A 20040-nucleotide genomic window follows, 5' to 3' on the forward strand; every position below is an offset into this window, starting at 1 on the left:
CATTCTAAAGTACTCACTATAGTCCTTACTTACAAGAGCACTTCTCATTTAGCTCACTCAGATTTTAATGAGCTTTTGCATATGATTATTATACGGTTTTGGGTGTAGGCAATCAATAATAATTTAAAAGATATTTAATGTTAGAACGCCGATAGTACCTTATGTGTACTATTTTATAAAGAAAGACAGACTGTTGTTAGTTAGACAATAAAAGAAAGCTGTTTTCTTTGAAGAGTTTTTCTTTTGGAGTCAAAAAAAGAGTACAGAAAAGAGTACACCTAACTTAACCTAAAAAAATAATAATGCTACTCATTGGTGTAACTAACAATAAGTAGGGTGTAACTAACTATGGGCTTGTCCCTCTTCCCAAATGTGGAGTGGTCCTCTCACCATTTTAAGATTTTAGGGTTCTAAAATTCTAACCGATTGATTTATGCTAAACAAATCCTATGAGTATCTTTTAAACTATTGACCTTCTATACTCAATAATGTGATCTATCAATATGTAAAAGTTGATTAAAATTTGAGTCAGTTGCGAGACTCTCATTATCAGAGATGGGTTACAAATAAATGAAATCTATCGATAAACAGAATCAAACTTGCAGAACAAATGGACCGCGGAAGACTAATTACGTGTTCTGTTAGGACTAAGTTATCTTTGAAGGCGTATTTGCAGGAAAAAAATTAACCTTCATTAGGATAATAGTGTACCTAGGACAATTGTCGCAGAACAGAGCAAACAACACCATTCACGTAACTTTACGTGACTTCGAACTACCAACCAGCTATAACTTCCGTCGTGCCTTCATTTACCTAACAAGTTGCCTAAACGTTCCCTTAATTCTGCGTACCGTGCCAAAACCCTTTAGATTATTTACGGAACACCGTCGATTCCTCTCATCGTGGCTAATTTTCTAACAGGCAGGCATGTTTGTTATTCGTTTATCAGATGATTGAGAAACTAGGGAAAACTCAATCAGAAGTTAGGCAAATTGTGATAATCAATCTCTGATCGATTGAGCGAAATTTACTTTATTCTACGTAATCGGCCGAGTGATCAGAGATTGCTACGTAAATGGCAGAGTTCGTGATGAAAAAGGTTAGACTGCTGTGTATAAAAATGATTTATTTAAACGATTATGCAGAAAACGAGATGCGTTCAGTTGAAGCTGATTCTGTGCTCCTGATCTCAGAACCTGCAGTGTCTACGGATCTAACACTTTTTAGAGGATGGTTATTGTCTTCTTTTAGCACTGACATATCTAGTCTATATAAATATGTTATTAATACAAATGTGTTAGAATAGGTCAGGATTGTGGGGGTATGGAATTGTGTTTCTTTTTTTTGTTATAGTGCTATAAGTGTTGGATCGAGTAGGAGGAACCCGAGGTGATGGGAGGTCTATAATTGGCAGTATATATTTATAGAAGCATAGTTTGTGTTACATACGATTCATGGATAGCAATAATTGTAATGTTTAAGAGGACAAGAAAGTGTAAGAGCAAAAGTTTTATGTAATCTCATACATTAAGCAAACTACTGTATACTATTATAGTTGCTTACTCAGTTTGTTACAATACTCATTATTTTACACTTTTCGGTTCTCGGCTTTCTAATGAACCTAGTTGCAACGGTAGAGGAACGTTAAGAACATTCTCCTACATCCAGAAACCTCGAATCATAAGTCCTATAGAAACTGAAACGTTCGTTATGAAGATTCTGAAGTAAGTGCCACACTGTCCTCAATGCCTTATCAGAGGCATCATCCAACTCGGTGGGTAGCCCCTTCAAAGCGATGTTATTTCTGAAAGACAGTGAGACATCGAATCACGTCATCTCCAAACTATTCCTCTCTAACTCCATCGCTAGCCAATAGTTTTGTAACGTCGAATCGTCAGTTATCGTCTTTCCGGCCGAGCCATTACGACTAAATCGAAAAGGCAAATAGCGCAGCGCAACGGCTAGCTCGGTGCCGCGTCGAAGATAGGTGGTTGGTAACAGGCATCCTTAGGAGTACGACGGAACGTCTATCCCCGGCGACACGAGTACGGGTCTCGCGTGGCGATGCCGATGTCTCAGGTCACGAATTCAGGGTGCGCAGGGGAATAATACAGGCGTAGTCTCGAGAACGTCTGCGCGTGCTGCATTGCGGCTAGCCCACTCCCTAGTTCCACGCTGTATGGGCGGCAGGCAGCGCGATGGCGGAAGACAGGGTGGTTTGATAGCTGGGCCGGAGCGAGACAGCGGTAGGGAAAGAGAGCGACAGGGAAATAGGAAGAGAGTCGTCAGGTGAAAGAAGAGAGGGAGAGGATGCTGGTGTGGGTGAAACAATGCGAGTAGAGGGAGATCCGAAGAAAGGGTAGAGACAGAGAGGGAAAGATACTCGTATAAAGAAGGGTGGCGGAGACAGAGGCGAAGGGGGATAGAAAATAGAGGAGAGAGAGAGAGAGAAAGAGAGAGAGAGAGAGAGAGTGTAGCAACTACCCCCCTGTTTTGCAGTTACGACACTGCACTGCAGCCAGGTACCCCTGCCGCCTCTTGGACGGGGCGAACTGGCCGGATAAAACCAGTCGTCGTCTCGTGCCCGTACGGGACACGCGACCCGGCGCTGTTTTCTTTTCGACGAGCCGCAAAGATGTAGTTGAAACGGCAAACTGGGTCCTCTCGGCTGGACCCAACCGTTACCAGCGTAGCCGAGGGAACGTTGTGTCGCAGCGAATCGGTTTACTTTTTTGCCTTCGCCCTTTTATCTATCTAAATCTCTCGTATATTGTCAGTGATATTAAGAGATGGTACAACTATTATATCGTAAAGCGTATACTAAATTGACTCCAGATACCAGAACCTATATTTAGCGGACTGAGTAACACCAAAGAAACGTATTATTCTCGTTGTTATTATTCTTATTATTAACGTTACTATTATTACCGTCATTATATTTATTAACACTGTATATACGTGTGCCGTGATACGCGAGTCGTGAAATCAGCTTTGTTTACGGTCAACGCTGCATCATTTAGTGAAAAGGTAAGACAGTAGAGGGATTCGAAAACCGATAATCATCCTTGTTTCCCTTTTCTAAGTTCCTTTGATTAATTCGTACGTAGATATACCCTGCATCCGTTCTGCAAGATGATGAATTGCTACTTTGCACGATACCTTTCTACGCATCCCTTTGCCGCCTAATTCTTTACGAACGTTTCTAAAATCTTCCTATTCTCTAAATGTTCAGTTTAACCTAATGTTGCATTTCGTTTTAACCCTCGGACGGCGTACCACGGAGAAAGCCCTAATTTTAATTTAATTTTGTATTTTACATTATTTTCATTTCCTAAGTTTTACACTGTTCCTTTAAAAATTATTTTTGCAATATTCACTTTAGTTTAATGTCCTTGTATATGTTTTATAAATTTGGGTCTCGATTGATCCAGACTCCACTGTTCAAGGGTTAACTTGCTCTATGTTGAAGCTGGTAATATGATAAATATATATATTTTATGTGAAATTCCTTTCCTTCTCCTTGTATATTATTGATTTTCAGAAAGATAAAGATATTAAAAAAATAACAGAAAGATCGTCTTTCTAGAACATGGTTCTATTTTGTAGGAAGGAAAAAAAGCTATTGTTTGATTAAATAATTAATATTCGAAAGTATCTAAATAAGTCGTGAATGTCAGGAACCGATGAAGTTCTTGATTGTTTCGTGATTCTTCGATGTTCGTTCGGGCGCATTAAAACCAGAGTACCATTAGCGTCGCCGTATCAATTTAGCAAGTCATTATCGTTATCGTGATTACCATCGACGTGGCACGAAAGAGACTCATTATTGCCGTTATTGTATCTTGAGAACGGTATCGCATCGTCGGTCTATGGTTGGCGTTGGAAGATGAGTTAAGGATACTGTTAATCGTCGGCCAGCCTTTTATCGATTTTAACTTCCCTATCCATCCTTCCCGCCTTTTTGCAACCCCCTGAATCCGCTGGTTCGAAACCAACTGACTGAACCGGATTTTTCTTAAGGAATAAAGACCTCCGTTAGTCAATCAGTTATAACGTCGTTATAAGAATCGAGTTGAGCTACTACCGGTTTCGTCAGCCTTCATTTTATTCTGTTTGCAAGGAAGAAACGTTCTATCTTGCAGCTGACACTGCATTAACACACGAGTTGGTACATCTTTTGTGATATGAATAATTCTATACAGTGAATGCTTTGTGCCTGATTTCATAAGTGACTGATTTTATAATTCTAGGTTATTGAACTATAATTTGATAAATTTTTACAGTGAACATTCGAACTGTATATAATTTTGTATTTATTTCAGATTAAGGAATAGTTGATATTTTGGCTTCATTGTCTTCAGGTTATTAGTTATGATACCTTTTGAGCTAGTTTTGAATCTATTTATAAAAATATTTTTGCATATATTTCATACTGAAAATTTTATCAATATAGTAACAGTTTGATGAAAAAGATTCACAATGAGTCAGAAATCAAATATTACCATTAACAAACTAACTGTATTAAGGTTGAACTATTAATTGTTTTTTAAGCTGAAATAGTTTAGATAAACAAATCGAGTTTTTCTGTTACTCTGTATTAATATATAAATAATCTTCTGCAACGTTATATATTACATGTAAATTCTTTTCTATCTTCAAATAAAATCAAAGTTTTATTCAAAGGAACCGAAACGCTTTAACGATCAAAATATTCTCCATTATTATAGATGACCTTTCGCCATTGTTCTGGCAGTTTGCGAATTCCATTGGGATAGAAATACGGTGGTTTCGAATCAATAAATTCGTCCAGGCATTTTTGGATATCGTCAATTCAATTGAACCATATATTTATCAGGTGCTGTAATAGAGATTTTAATAAATGATAATTTAAAAGGGCCATGTAGACCCTTTTACCGTTATATGTCACACACAAGAATGAATTAGAACAGTGACAGATCGGATTAAGGTTACTAGGACTCCGGGGCTATCAAACCTTCGGGAGCTCTTTGGTTGAAATTGAAAGCTATTTTAAATAAAATTAAATAATATTCAATCGTAAAGAAAGAAAAGCAATAGTAAACAAAATTTCATTCAATATTTTTTTATCTAATAAGTGGAAGACTTAAAAGGGGGCCCTTAAAGTGAGGCCGGGGGAAGTAGCTCCCCTCAGACCTTCCCTTAATCCAACGCTGGGTATTGGTTAATCCTCAGACGGCGGACCATGGAGAAAGCCACGATTTTAATTTAATTTTGTGTTTCATATGAAACTCTTTCGTTAAAAAGTTATAAATTCAACTTTAGGATAAAATCCTAGTACATACTTTGTAAGTTTGGGTTACAATTGACCTAGGTCTCGCCGTTCAAAAGTTAAGTTTTTTTAGATTTTGCCTGAATCGAAGAAAGCCTAGATTGCACGCGATCAGTTAGTAAATTAATTTTTATAGTTTCTCAAAAAATCTCAAGTGATTTAATCCATTTTTAATAAAAGCTATTCTGTTATAAACGGTACGTTAATACTTTTGTGAGCCACTGTATGTATTTGCATAAATACCCGCAGTCTAATTATCAATGTAGAGGTGTCTGTTACAATTCCGCACGAATAGTAGAAAATCAATTCGTGTATCAGGTAAATTTCATGTTAATTGAGATTGTAACGTAATTATGATAATTTGCAGTCTATGTACACGCGTGTTCCGGAGCTTGTTTACGATCGCTGTTGAATGGAGACTTTCACTGCATCCGTTTTATCGATTTTGTAACTCCCGTCTGCATCGTATAATTTATAATATTTTGGTGTGTGTCGCATGCTGAATGAAAGTAGAAATTCTATGTAAATAAACGAATAAAATAAGGTATGATTTATTTTTGTGCTGGTAACTGAAGTATGATGACGTTAAATAATCATATTGAGTTTATTGCCTTAATTATTCGGCTAGGTAAAATCATTTTTTTTGTGTCCTTAAATTTCAATCAGACTTAGGATTTTTACTTAAACGTAGGAATTTAACATTAAAATACAGATAGAAATGTTAAAGGATAATTATTATCTTGATTTAACAGCCTCATTAATAAGGAATATTAATTCATCAATTTCCAGAGACCGGAAACACGTTATTTTTAATATAATAGTTTCTATGTATTATAAATTAAAATACAAGTAAATGGGTAGTTAAAGTGATTACTTATTTGTAACACTATAAGTATTTATTAATAAAAGTAGGTATAGCAAATAGGCAACTTTATAAAAATAGCTGGTACAAATACGTAGTAGAAAAAAAGCAAAAAATTATAACCATGAAAGGTTTTTATCGATGACCGTCATTAGGAATTTAATTTGGTTAAATAACTAATTCTAGAACAGCGGAATCTAAGAAAATCAAGACCCAAACCTACAAAACATGTACAACGATATTAATCTAAAGTTGAATATATAATTTTTAAACAAAACAAGAATAATTTTAAAGGTACGCTGTAAAATTTAAAAAATGAAAATAATATGAAATACAAAATTAAATTAAAATTGGAGCTCTCTCTTTGGTTCGCCGTCCGAGAATTAAGGAACAAAACACTTTAAATACACCATTAAAATTACACTGATAATGTAAAATAGGATAGTGTTAAAAAATTAATCCTTAATATTTTCAGTGATTCATTGTGTGTCTGACTAGATATGACTTTTTGTACTCTGGCGGTCAACGCGTTAAGGGGTTACAAGTGTCCTCCACTCGATTTTGATGAAATTCAAATACGATGCAATGCCTACTCGAAAAACTGTTCGACACATTTTTTTTAGCGATAAAGGGCCACTGGTATTTTTTTATATTGAGGGAATGAAAATAGGCCTTAATGTTAAAAGAATAAATCACGTTCGCGAAATATCTAATTTTTCATATTTTAACACCGAGCTTTCGTAACATCATGTTGTATAATAAAAGTAATCGCTTTAAGTCAAAGGAAATCAATTTATGATAATTTCGTAGTAGGTATAGGTGTAAAAATTGACGACTTATCGCATTACATAATTTTTAACGTCATATTTCATAAGTATTTCATTTATCGTCACATCAAAGGACAATGTAATTTTCAATAAAATTTATTTTATGGAATTACTTTCTTTACGCATTTAAAGTTCTTGAACAATTTCTTATTTCTCTGTATTTAATACAAAAGTATTATTTAAAATTCATTCTATTTTAGTATCTATCTAAAGTTATTTTCCATTCAAAATTTAATAAATACTTTATCATTTTATTGTCAAAAAAATTAATCCATATATAACTAATCAAAATGTCGACGGTTGTTCAATACAATTTCGTGTTGACATTTTTCCAAAACTCATTAATTTTCTCTTTTGTCACAAACTAAGTATTGTTTTGTTAATTTGAATGAAGACATGATTTGCAACTACAAACTACTTTGACGTTAAAATTGATTACCAGTTTGTTGTGTACGCATATTGATTATTATGAATTTCTCAAAATTTATCGTTTTCGTTTCCATAATTAACGAAATTCTATTTTATAAATAAATATACGTAGAATGGAAATCATCCAAAATTTAATGGGCACTATAAACAAATGTAACAGATTTCTTTCTAACACCTTTCCCCTTTTTAGGCGGGGATCTACTGTTGAATTACTTGTTTATAATGCAAAAAGATGTGTTATGCAATTTTCTATAAAATGATGTCCTGCATAATAGAACTTTTTTGTACATGAATAACTTAGAATAGAGTACTAGACGCGTGAACAAATGGGGGGGGGGTACAATTTAATATAATTTTATAATTAAATGAAAAATTTAAAAAGTCTTAAATAGCATTAATATCATAATAATTACGTAAGGTAGCAAATAGAAAGTTTAAATTGAACAATGAAGCGATTGCATTCTAAATACTTGCAATTATAACGCACCGTAATAAATAAATAGATCATATACCTAACTTTTTATATTTCATTTAAGTATATTTTATTTCATATGGGTATTTTAGTATTACAATTGTAGAATAAACATATGAACATGTTTGAAATCAATAGTGCATCTAGGGCTAGGGGAATCAGAAAAGTCAATTGACACCTCTATTAAGAAATTAGAAAACACTTTTTTCTAAGAAATATTAGAATATTTTCAGAAACTGTTATTTTCTGATTTTGATTTCTATAAAAATCATTATCTAGAAAACGGATGTGAACGTAAAATTCTTCAAAGAATAGGGATCTGTAGGGATTTTAAAATAGATATCGTAATAGGTACATAAAAAAATTGTTAATGTCAAAGTATTATTATAGGTATTTTATTATTAACATAGAAATCTATAGAGATTTAAAAATATTCTCATAGAAATATAATATGTTTTTTAACGTCAAAGTGGAAATGGGTATCTTATTATTAACATAAGGCTTAAGAAAGAAACTATCATTCTTAGGTCAAGATATGAAGATTAAATGATGAACGAGTTAGAAGTCTACGACTGATAATTATTATCTTTCTTTTATTACGAGGAATACGATTGTAAGGTAATAATTTTATATCTCACAAAGAGACATGTATCATTAGTTAAGTCTTTTATTCCTGTACTTAGACGGGCTGTCAAACTCCCATAAAGTCGACCAGTTATCAAGAAGCTACCCCTCATAAGCTCCATTTACACAGACGAACACCTATGAAACTTTTTACGACACTCTTGATAATTTGTCTTACCAACTGCCTTCGTAAATTTATTCTTCAAATGTTATCTCGCGGATGAAGATTAATGTTCACCATATTGCACCTTACACTCTAGTAAGATAAATTGACTTCCATTTACGGTTGGAGTGTCTTCTAGCAATGAAGACATTTTTCATTTTGTCGTGCAACAAGAGTATTGGGTGCACTGATTAAGGTCCATTGGAAAACACATCCAACACTTTCAGTACACTGCTTTGCTTTGTTGGGCCGAGAATTTTTGTTTAACGGAATATTTTTCGTGTTGGAGAGAATACTTTTTACGTTGTGCTGAATATTTGTTGCATATGACGTAACGCTTTTTTTATTAAATGGAATACTTTGAATAGAATACTGTTAATTTCACACATTAGACTAGATAATTCCCGTACTTTCTTGGTTATTTTTGTTATTAGTCAAAATATTTTTCACATTAGGCATGTTAGTGTTTGGGTATTTGATTAAATACTTTTCGTGTTTTGCGCATTGGCGTAAGTAGGAATAATTTTGAGGTGGATCAGGTCCACATAATAGTAGAAGAATATTAGAATTTTTTAATATTTTAATCTTAGTATTTTAGAGCCTTAGTGTCTTAGAATTTTAGAATTTAAGAACCTTAGGATCTTATAATTTTTAAATAGTGAGAGGGCCAGCCCACGTGGGGGGGGGGGCTTAGCCTCTACTTACTTAATAATAAAAATGAATATTCAAAGTAGAATATACGTATTATGATTATGATGCAGGCTGATAAAGTTACATTTATTTAATCTAAAACTAAAAGTACAATATTAATGCTACAAAGAATTTTTTTTTCTTTTTATAATAATTCGGTTGTATTATATTTGCTGATTACCGATGATTCTTACGACTCTTTAACTAACACATTAACTGCCATATCGGTCAAAGATAACCAGCAGAGCAAATGCAGTATTTATCAATTGATAAATAAATAGAAGAAAGAAAGAAATGTTTAATAACAGTAATGTTACATTAATTAGAAAGTTAAGATTTAATTCTGAAGATTATAATTTAACAAAGTAATTAAAATAAATTGAAGGAGGACAGTAGGAAAATTCTGAACATGATTATATACATAATTGTACTAATAATTGGAAACAGAATTCAGTCATCAGATTAGAAAATTAATCCCTAATATCTGTAATAATCTATATTATCGCGTGCTGTCTTATCTATGACTGATTCTATTGTGCCATTCGACATGTAAAATTAACGTTGATCAATTGAATTAAAAAAATAAAGAAACGTCAATGTTATTTTATTAACAGGTGATAAAAGCTATAAAATGTGTTCTATGAATGAAGTCAATTTATTTGATAAAGGTTGTCAATTATTTATCTTTGAAGTTATAATTGAATAATGGATATCTTTAAATTAATTCTATCATCGTTTAGATAAAGTAATTATTAATTACAAGATAAAGTAACTTTTATTGCTAACTGAAGCTGTTATCTGCCAAAATTCAATATTTGCTAAAATTATTTGGAAAATTATAATTTTTTACAGAATTATTTATTAGTATTCCATAAATTACAATGCTTAATTCAAGTAAACATCACTGGAATTAATAATTTTTTATCCTAGTAGCATTAAATTTTTTATTTCTTTGCAGTAGAATTTAACTAGTTTTGAAGTAAAATGTTGAAGAAAGTCGTGAATTTGTTTTCAGCCTAATATACATAAATCTTATCAGCTGAGTGAAATTTCAGAAGTCTTAATTAAGAGATTATAAAACGAAAAGGATGTAAGAACACTTGGTTTCTTTGCAGAGCTTTTCCGTTGGTTTGCTGAAACCTTTTTTAAAATCACTTCTTAAAAAATATTTACCGGTATGTCAAAGGCATACATTACTCGGTATGATTTTAAAGTGCGATGCTTGTAACAACGAGCGAGTAATATTACATAATTAAAATGACAATAATTAATCTTTCTACAGTAATACAAATTGTAAAAGAATTACTAATGTTATTTTAGATTCATTTTAACTATTTCAACATAAAAAATTAATTAACGTTTTTACACTGTTTCTCATTACGAAACTTATATTATACATTGATTACTTAATGAAGTTTATGAGGTGCAGAAAATTATTTATTTGTAATTACAAACTTTACTCATCAGCCTGAAAGGTCGTACAAGTTGCTTCAGCAAGTTTTTCAATTCTTTAAAAACTTTCATTGTTATTCAGCCAGTTTAACTTAGAACAGATATAATTAACGCTTTCATATTACAGTTTTATTACTTGACAATTTAATGATCGCTGTGTCTTCACACTACTATTCTTCGCGTTATTTCCATCTGCTCAATTAGATGTTACTTGCAATTTGAAAATTAGTAATTTCACGGCGTATACTAAATGAAGCTCTAGACTGAACTTCACTTTGGGGCAAACAACCTTATTAATTTTCTGTTTATACATTTTAATACTATTCGATGAGAAAAATTCAAAACTATAAATTTTGGCGGAATAACTCAAATGAGTATACATAGATGTGTTTCGCACGTATTGAGTCAGATTAGGTTAGTTTTTTGACATCATTTTGATACTCGTCTGTGCGGGCCAATCAAATTACAAAGAGAAGTCAATATGGCGTCAACTAACCTGGAAAGTACGTTAAAAATGATGATTTTTATATATGTATTTTTAAACAGATGAATTCCCAAAGGTAAAACTTGAATTTTTGAATTTTTCTCGTCGAATACAAAAGACGTCAATAATTTTGTATGCCCGAGAGTAAAGTTCAATCAAGCTCTGAAATATAATTTTCTATCAATAACTTTTGTTAGATATAAAATAAGTTTGCAATTGCAAGTCATCAATTTTACAAAATATACAACTGTTAAAGTGTTAATAATTCTCATTACCATAGTGACGTTACAGACTAATTACTTAATGAATTGTGCAGGCTGCAAAGCATTATTTATCAGCAATTATAAACTTCATCCATCAGCCTGAACGAACGAACAAGTTGTCTCTATTAAAGGTTTCTTGGTGCCTTAATATAACTATAAATGATGTATGCTACATCGGCGACCCTCGCGTCGTATTAGTTACGAATATAGCGGCCTATTAGCTCCGTATCAAAGCAGTGGAACCAACGAAGGTGGAGAAATGGGTCAAACTAACATTTTCTTTTTATGAAATATTGACGTTGATGGGAGACTGTGAAATTCAATTACGCCGACGGAAGCCTTAGTGGATATTTGATATTTCATGTGCACAATGCCTTGTGCAGCGTCGAAAGGCTCGGCTTAAAAGAGTTCCAGCTGTAGTCTTTGAACTTGAAATTCTACAGTCCACCAACGCGGATTTAATAAATAACGAGGCCTTTGCGGCGAGAAATGAGAAAAGATGTTGCCAAGAATTTTCCAATATTCCCTGACAATATTTCTTTCAACATTGTTTGTGTAACTACTTTGTTACGCTTGATGCGAAATAAAGCAGAATGAGGTTCTTTGAAGCAACTGCAATTCTGTCCACTTTAGTTAAACCGTCCTATTTATCATCTTTCATTTTTCAAGGTATTTGAAAATATTTTTCAACTTTTAAGAAAAGTTACATACTTTATTTACTTAATTTATTTGAATTACAAAATTCCTTTATTAATTTTTCTGATATAGTTTGAAATGTTAATTAGGAAAATTAAACTAAGGGTGGTAGAATTGAGGAACTTCTGTAAATATACAGATTAAATTATACGTATCCATAAATTGCTAATGCAATAGTGAAATAATTTAATAAATAAGAAAAAGAGTTTACTGGAAAAAGGCATTTTTAATAAAATATTATTTTCCAATTTAATTGTATACTAATTGGAAAAAGGGCATTTTTAAAATACTCTATACGCTAAATAAGCTATTCATCAACATTACAGTTTAATAAATAAATAAAAAACTCAATTTTGCAATTTTAACATTGCACTTAAAATTCATTACGTATATTAGGTACATATATTTCAAGTAAATTACAAAATCGTAACTTACAGATCATGTTTTCTTAACCCCTTCATATTCACAAACAAGATATCTCGTAAACTGATTTTTTCTAAACGATTCTTTGGACAAGACATAAAATTGCAAATTTCGAAGCATAGAAAGTCTGATATGATTTGATGAAATAAAAATATAATAAAATAGTATTTATTATATATCAATTAGAAATTTGAAGTTTGATGAAAATAACTACATAAGTCGTTTATTAATGATTTTAATATACAATAACTAATAGCCAATTATAGCGTACAGTGATCCATCTTGAAATATTTATAGCCTGATACTTTTTTAGTCAAAATGAACAAATTACATAAGGAAGAACCAAATGAGTTAGTGACATTATTTGAAAAAGATGAATTCTTTTAAAACAGTGCTTTAACTTTAAATGTTATTTGTGTTGCAGAAAATGGTTGCGGAAAAGTACGATAAGCTCGAACCTGAGCTGAAACAAGAACTCAAAAACATTGCCCAGCAAATCGTGGCACCAGGAAAGGGAATCCTAGCTGCTGATGAATCGACAACAACAATTGGCAAACGTTTAAAGGACATCAATGTTGAAAACACTGAAGAGAATCGTAAAGCATACAGACAACTTCTTTTCACCTCTGCAAAGGTATAGTCTATTAACGTCACCTTCCATTTTCATTATCGTGTAATTCGAAACTTAACAATGTAGTAGAAATTTAAAATAAAAAGAAGATAATCACCTTTTGCATAACAAATTTAAGTGCGAAGAATTCAATAATAATTAGAATAACAATAGAATTAGAATTAGTTTTTCTGTTCTAATGATTTAGTTGTTTTCAATTGTCTTCTAAACGATAAATTTAAGGAAAATAAATCTTTATTCTAATATGTTTAGATACTTTTTAATTTATCTGATTACATAATTTCCATTAAATCTGTGGTTGTAATCAATGGTTCTTCCAAAGGATAATTTAATTAAGGATTTCCTTTGATTACTCGTTCAAGATAAATGGTAAATGAGATTTCAGCAATTTTCAGAAATGCCATTTCCATGCTTTGATCTATTAATTTTATCATCAAATTTCTCAAATTATTCAGTTTAATAATCATCTTACTGAAACATAAAGAGCAAGGACCTCTTGATTAGTTTCCAACCAAGTAATTAATTTATTCCCTCTGACTGATGATTTCTTTTATTCCATCAATTTAGGACGTTATTGGCCAGCACATCTCTGGTGTCATCTTGTTCCACGAGACTCTCTACCAGAAAGCCGATGATGGAACACCCTTCGTTGAGCTTCTGAAGCAACGTAACATCCTCCCCGGTATCAAGGTCGACACGGGTGTCGTGCCACTCTTTGGCACCAACGACGAGTGCACGACCCAAGGTCTCGACGGTCTTCAGGAACGTTGCATCCAGTACAAAAAGGATGGATGCCACTTCGCTAAGTGGCGTTGTGTGTTGAAGATCAAGAAAGACACCCCAAGCAAACTGGCTATCTTGGAAAACGCCAATGTTTTGGCTCGTTACGCTTCCATCTGCCAGAGTGCCAGGATCGTACCCATCGTCGAGCCTGAAATTTTGCCTGATGGTGACCACGACCTTGCTCGTTGCCAAGCGGTTACAGAGGAAGTTCTGGCCGCCGTTTACAAGGTGGGTGTAGCAATTTGCACATTAGTTGTATTGATTTGGAATTAATTCGGTTGAAGCCATTTTGAGCTCATTGCTTCATAAATAGTGACATGTAAAGTGTTTTGCGTCATTGATATAAATTGTAACTTTAAAATAACAAGAAAGATGTTGGAAGATAAAATTAAAGTGGTATATTGATCTAGTAACACTCAAACTTTGTGTTTGCTATACATTTTTCTTCCATTCTGGTGTTGCATCTAAAATTATAATTGGTCTCATTTGTATATATTTTCTTACTTTGTATTTCAATCCTTTTATAGTTAAGTAAACTTTATTCTATATATGTATTTATTTAAATTCCATGATACATTTTCTAGGCACTCAATGACCATCATGTGTACCTTGAGGGAACCCTGCTGAAACCAAACATGGTTACCCCAGGTCAGAGCTGCCCCAAGAAAGCTACTCCTCAAGAGATTGCAGCTGCCACAGTGACTGCTTTGTTGCGCACTGTGCCACCTGCAGTACCTGGTATCACCTTCCTTAGCGGTGGACAATCTGAGGAGGAGGCATCTGTGAACTTGGACGCCATCAACAAGTTCCCAGCCAACAAACCTTGGGCACTGACCTTCAGTTATGGTCGTGCTCTCCAAGCTTCTGTCCTCCGTGCATGGGGAGGCAAGAAGGAACAAATTAATGCTGGCCAACAAGAACTTATCAAGAGGGCTAAGGTAACTTTGATACCAACATCTCAGGTTTCCTTAAGTTTTCTATTATTTTAATTTTAGAATAGTTTCTGTTTTTAAAAAAATTTTTTTTTTATTATACACTGTTGTGTGCTAACGTAACTGTTTTTCACATATATTTCATTATTTCAACTGATATTCGTGAATAAAACTTTTTGTTTTATTTTTTTAACCAGTTTCCTTTTTTATTAATTTTTTGCATGAATTTTGACTGAATTACTTTTTTTTAAATTTATTTTTTGTATGTATCTTATTATTCTCTTCTGCATCTGTTACTTCTTCACACGTTCCATTCATTTAATTATAGCTTCCATAGTATTACATTTTAGAAGTTATTCTTATGTTTTAGATTTTAGTCTTAGCTTTAGTTAGTCTCTTGATTTATTTTTTCCTTTTTGTTTTATCATTTATTTTTGCATGTCTGTATATTGTGTGCTCATTTAGGCCAATAGTGCAGCTTCCCAAGGCAAATACGTTGCTGGCAGCATTGTCAGCGCAGCTGCAAATACTTCTCTCTATGTGAAATCTCATGCCTATTAAACTCTTACTTTTCTTATTACAATACATAGTAAGTATTTAGTTTCTACATTTATTTCTTATTCTTTTACTTTGTAATACTAACAGTTATGTGATTGAATTAATGTTTGTAATTTAAATCAGCAATGGTTGTCAATAATCAATAATATCTAGTATAACTAACTATCTCAAACGTTAAAAAGAATAACATCTAATAAGTATAATTTTCTGTTTATAGGCTAACAGTGAATCGGCACTTGGCAAGTACGCAGGTGGCGTAACGGGAGCTGCCGGCGATGCCGCACTTTTCGTCGCAAACCATGCGTATTAAAATTAATTTCTAGCACATCGATAAGGATTTCCGTTAGACAATTAGATCGTTCGTGGAACATCGCCAACGTCGATCACCGTTGCTGGCATGAAAACATTACCATCGACAGTGAAGATGAAAAACGAATGAAGACTCAAGGCAATTCGAAACACTGGAAACACTCGAAACACTCGAAACACAATGCATTCGCACAGTCTCTGTATAGTTTCACATTTAACACGATCAATGAACGGAAATCGATTCAATTTTAACCTGTCACGATAATTGGCTCATTTCCACGTGATTTTAATCAATCAGATTTTAATGCTTTTCAACGTATACAGTAGCTAAAGAATATGTTGTGTTTCAATGCGAGATCAAATCTTATATGTACTCAGGATCATGAAATGTCTGCCCGACGTCGTTGACCAAGATTAACTCCTAATCATTTCAAGAAAAGCTAAATATGAACGATTTTTACTCTTCTTGCTTTCTATTTTTCTCCTGCGCTATCCTTTTTTCCTTTGACTTCCATCCTTATCCCTGTATTTCGCTAGGATTATGTAAAGCGACGAAGAGTGTTTAACGTGTATCTTCATCGTGCGTGTCGTTCCAAGCAAATATTGATAATGATTGGGAGAACATGGTCAACGCGTACTCATACGAGCCTAATAGGCGATATTAATCAGGAAGAGATGCTTTATTTCAATCGTCAACAGATTTCGCGACATTCGAATCACGCACGCGTTATTATATTCTGTAATACTATAATAAAAAGCAGATATATATATTATATATATTGTCAATGTCGTTATGATATTCTACGTGTATAAAAAAAAAAGATACAAGAAAAACAGAAAAAAAAGATAAAGTAAAGATACATATTAAATGTTGTTTGTTAGCGAATGAGTCGAATATTATGAAGTAATATTATGTCATCTACTTATACAATATGTGTATCTTATTAATAGATATTTAAGTAACGTATTGAAAAGTATCTCGTACATCGATGTTATATATCTACTATTTTCATTGTAATCTAGGTCACCAAATACACTGTGGAGGGTATTTGATGTGTTTTTTATTCCAACGCCTGTCCGAGTACATTGACTTCTAATTTGGTGTAATGTTAATAATGATATATTAATTGTTGAAATTCCTTTGTATCAATTATAACTATGAGGAAAGCTTTGATATTTATCTACTATTAAAATAGTTTTTGTTGCTGTGTGGTCATAATTGAAATTAATTTCAATTAAATTCAGTAATATTTTAAGATTTGCAAACATTAAACGTCTCTTTAGTTAATAAACACAATATTTTCGATTATCAGAGGAAATTTAGTATTACTATTATTAAAAGAAATAAAATACTGTTCGTACTGTTAAGGTATTTGGGTTGAAAATTAATTAGTTTGAAAAATATTCTAGGGAGAGGCTTATTGTTAGGCTCTTTCATGCCTCAGTTTAGACTGTTTAGAGCTATAGCCTGACACTCTATGTATTTGTGAAACTACTCTTCCTAAATTAATTTCAAATATTTTGCCGTTTTAGTTGAATTGTAATTTGATAGCAAAATAGTTAAATAATAGTACAAAAATAATGATCAATATTTCTTAACAATAAAAAAAAACACAGAAGTTGATTACAGAAAAAAAATATATTATTTCTCTGATATTCGTATATAAATTGCTAACATTCGCATTTTTGTTAAAAGAAATATAAGGCATTCAAAATTATGTTATTTTACCTGCAACGATATATGCAATATGCAATATTGCATATATGCAATTCACTCCAAGTATAACAGTTCGGAGTAAAAAAGTTCATTTCAGTTTACATACTATTTTACACGATGAATTACTTTACATACTTTTAAACAACCTTAGATAGTTTAAAACGTGCACAGAACGATCAATACGATCATTTTTCGTAAAATTTCGCGCCAATTGCCCGTGACTGAAGCAGGAAACTAGTTCCTTAGCTCGTCGTAAGAGAACACTAGATACAGTTGACACTGGAGAATTACTTTTTTCGGCGGGAAGTACCGGCTTTTACTTCGTTGCACTTTTTCAAAAAGTTTTGCTGTTCAATTAAATTCATAGTGTCAATACTGTTCATTATATAGATTACGAGGCATATTTATGAAGCAAACAATATGGGTGAGTTTATTATCCTTAATTTTATGATAATATTAGTAGTTTAAAGAAATTATGAACAATTATATTCGTTTTAACAATAAGCAGTCGTTGCAAAACAATTCCTTTTGGAATATGTAATATAAATATTGTACTTGTGTAAATTAGTATTTTCAATTTCCTTGAATAATTTTCGTATCCTTTGAACACGTATTTACATCATTGGCGTAATTAAGAAAGGATTTATTACGATAGAGGTTATTAGAATTTTATTATATGAGTGAGGATATTATTACTACGAAGTGAAATATGGACAGCACTTAGACAAAGATTCACATATATAATGTTTTCATAAATATTAATCGTAAACTAACAATAAGCATGAAAGATAACATAAAAGGACTGTCCTAAGAATAAAAAATATTCTGTGATCCGTCCGTTTTTAGGTTAAAGGACTGTAGAAAAAGTACATATATGTATAGATACCTGCATTTAATGATCGATAAATTTTTATCATTAGATCTTTATTTTACATTTTTCTCATTTTATTTAGCATTTTTGTTATTTATTATAACTGTTATATATGTACAAAATTGTTAATATAATATGGAAATGTAAACGAAATATTGGTTATTTATAATATTATTGATTATATCTTTTAAAATTTAATTGGAAGTATAAAGTATACAGGGTGACTCAAATTGGGTAGGACAAATGGGTAGGGGGTGATTCTATAAGCAAAAATGTTTTTTTCGGTTGAGCTTTCGTTTTTGAGAAAATTGAGTTCGAAAATTCAAATACATGTGCACTTACAAGAGGAGTACCTGACGTGTATCTCACTGTTGTACTGAACTTTTAGTTATTGTTATTAATTATCATTATCAATATGATCAGTATGATATCAGAATGAGTGTACTTATTATTTAATGTGATTTAGGATCTGAAATTGTTAGTCATTCGTAAATGTTTCATAATATTTAAAAGTTCATTTGAGGTTATCTTTTTGCTCGTAATAAACTAACAATATAAACCCTGTCTTATCCGTGTTGTAAACTATGTAGATAATGCTATGGGTTCACGTTCAAAGTGTAACTGAAATCTATAATATAAAGAAATTTATTACGGTCGGGGAATAAAGTACGCTGTGGCAACTTCGAAAGTTCCTTATACTTTATTACGGTCTGCTAAATATTGCTCTTCAATAAGGGTTGATTGACCGTGGAGAAAGATGAACATCGTCCACTTGAAAAGACGATCAATTTTATTGTATAGTGTTATAAAATTCATGCCGTTTTTTATATTAACATTTAAAATAAAATATTGAAAGTATTTTTGAATATTATAAAAGAACTTTCCTTTTCGAAATTTTATTGACTATTTATTTGTTTAGCACGAGGCCCTTTTAAAAAGGAATTAGAGAGCGTATTGTGTTTATTAATTTGAAACAGTTTTTAATTAAATATTTCACAAGAATGAAACTCAAAAATCGTTGCAAATCACATTTGCAGTAATTCTTTAAACAAAAACCTTATAACTGTTAAAATGAGACAAGGAAATTAAAGTTAATAAAACACAGGTTTCATGTGATTGTTTTTTGTTTAGAATATACGTTTACAATTATTTATTTGTGTTAAGTTCATGCAAATTATCTTTAGCAGAATAGATTGTATTCAAAATAAATCATTCGCTTATATAAATTTAAAATTTCCCTACAGATGTAATAATTTACTATTACAAATTCAATTATATTATACAAGGAAGTTTGTGGAAATTGCATGGGCGTGTAAATTTAGCTTAAGGCATTGGTCGTAATCAGTAGCTCATTAGTGACTCATCAGTAGCTCATCACCAGCAATATGGACAATCTATCGCCATTCGTGAATTATGTGTTCAAATATTCGATTATTCGAAATTTAACGGTACATTTAGTACAATACACAGTTTAAACGCTTCGAATTACTAAAATATTAAAACTTGACATATGAATTCTACTAGTATTCAAATACTAATCTTCAAA

General features: G+C 32.0%; 2 protein-coding genes across 4 annotated transcripts in view; both read left to right on the forward strand.

Annotated features, from left to right (window-relative positions):
* Ald1 (fructose-bisphosphate aldolase) overlaps window positions 1–16954 on the forward strand; it is a 28559-nt gene extending 11605 nt beyond the window's left edge. Inside the window, exons 1-6 of one of the 3 annotated variants that reach the window (XM_034327869.2) lie at window positions 2625–3027; window positions 13118–13327; window positions 13892–14335; window positions 14692–15045; window positions 15505–15628; window positions 15815–16954. In XM_034327869.2, coding sequence (XP_034183760.1) covers window positions 13121–13327; window positions 13892–14335; window positions 14692–15045; window positions 15505–15600 — 1101 coding nt within the window. In that variant the 5' untranslated portion in view covers window positions 2625–3027; window positions 13118–13120 and the 3' untranslated portion in view covers window positions 15601–15628; window positions 15815–16954. Of the gene's footprint in view, window positions 1–2624; window positions 3028–13117; window positions 13328–13891; window positions 14336–14691; window positions 15046–15504; window positions 15629–15814 lie in introns of those variants that run through there. The other 2 variants (XM_034327868.2, XM_034327870.2) reach the window with 2 other exon arrangements.
* A 145-nt stretch (window positions 16955–17099) lies between these two features.
* The window catches only part of LOC117605966 (uncharacterized), a 358528-nt gene continuing 355587 nt past the window's right edge, over window positions 17100–20040 (forward strand). Inside the window, exon 1 of the mRNA XM_034327865.2 lies at window positions 17100–18047. The gene's annotated coding sequence lies outside the window, so the exon portion shown is untranslated. The remainder of the gene's footprint in view (window positions 18048–20040) is intronic.

The sequence above is a fragment of the Osmia lignaria genome, chromosome 2, assembly GCF_051020975.1.
Source record: "Osmia lignaria lignaria isolate PbOS001 chromosome 2, iyOsmLign1, whole genome shotgun sequence".
Lineage (NCBI taxonomy): Eukaryota > Metazoa > Arthropoda > Insecta > Hymenoptera > Megachilidae > Osmia > Osmia lignaria.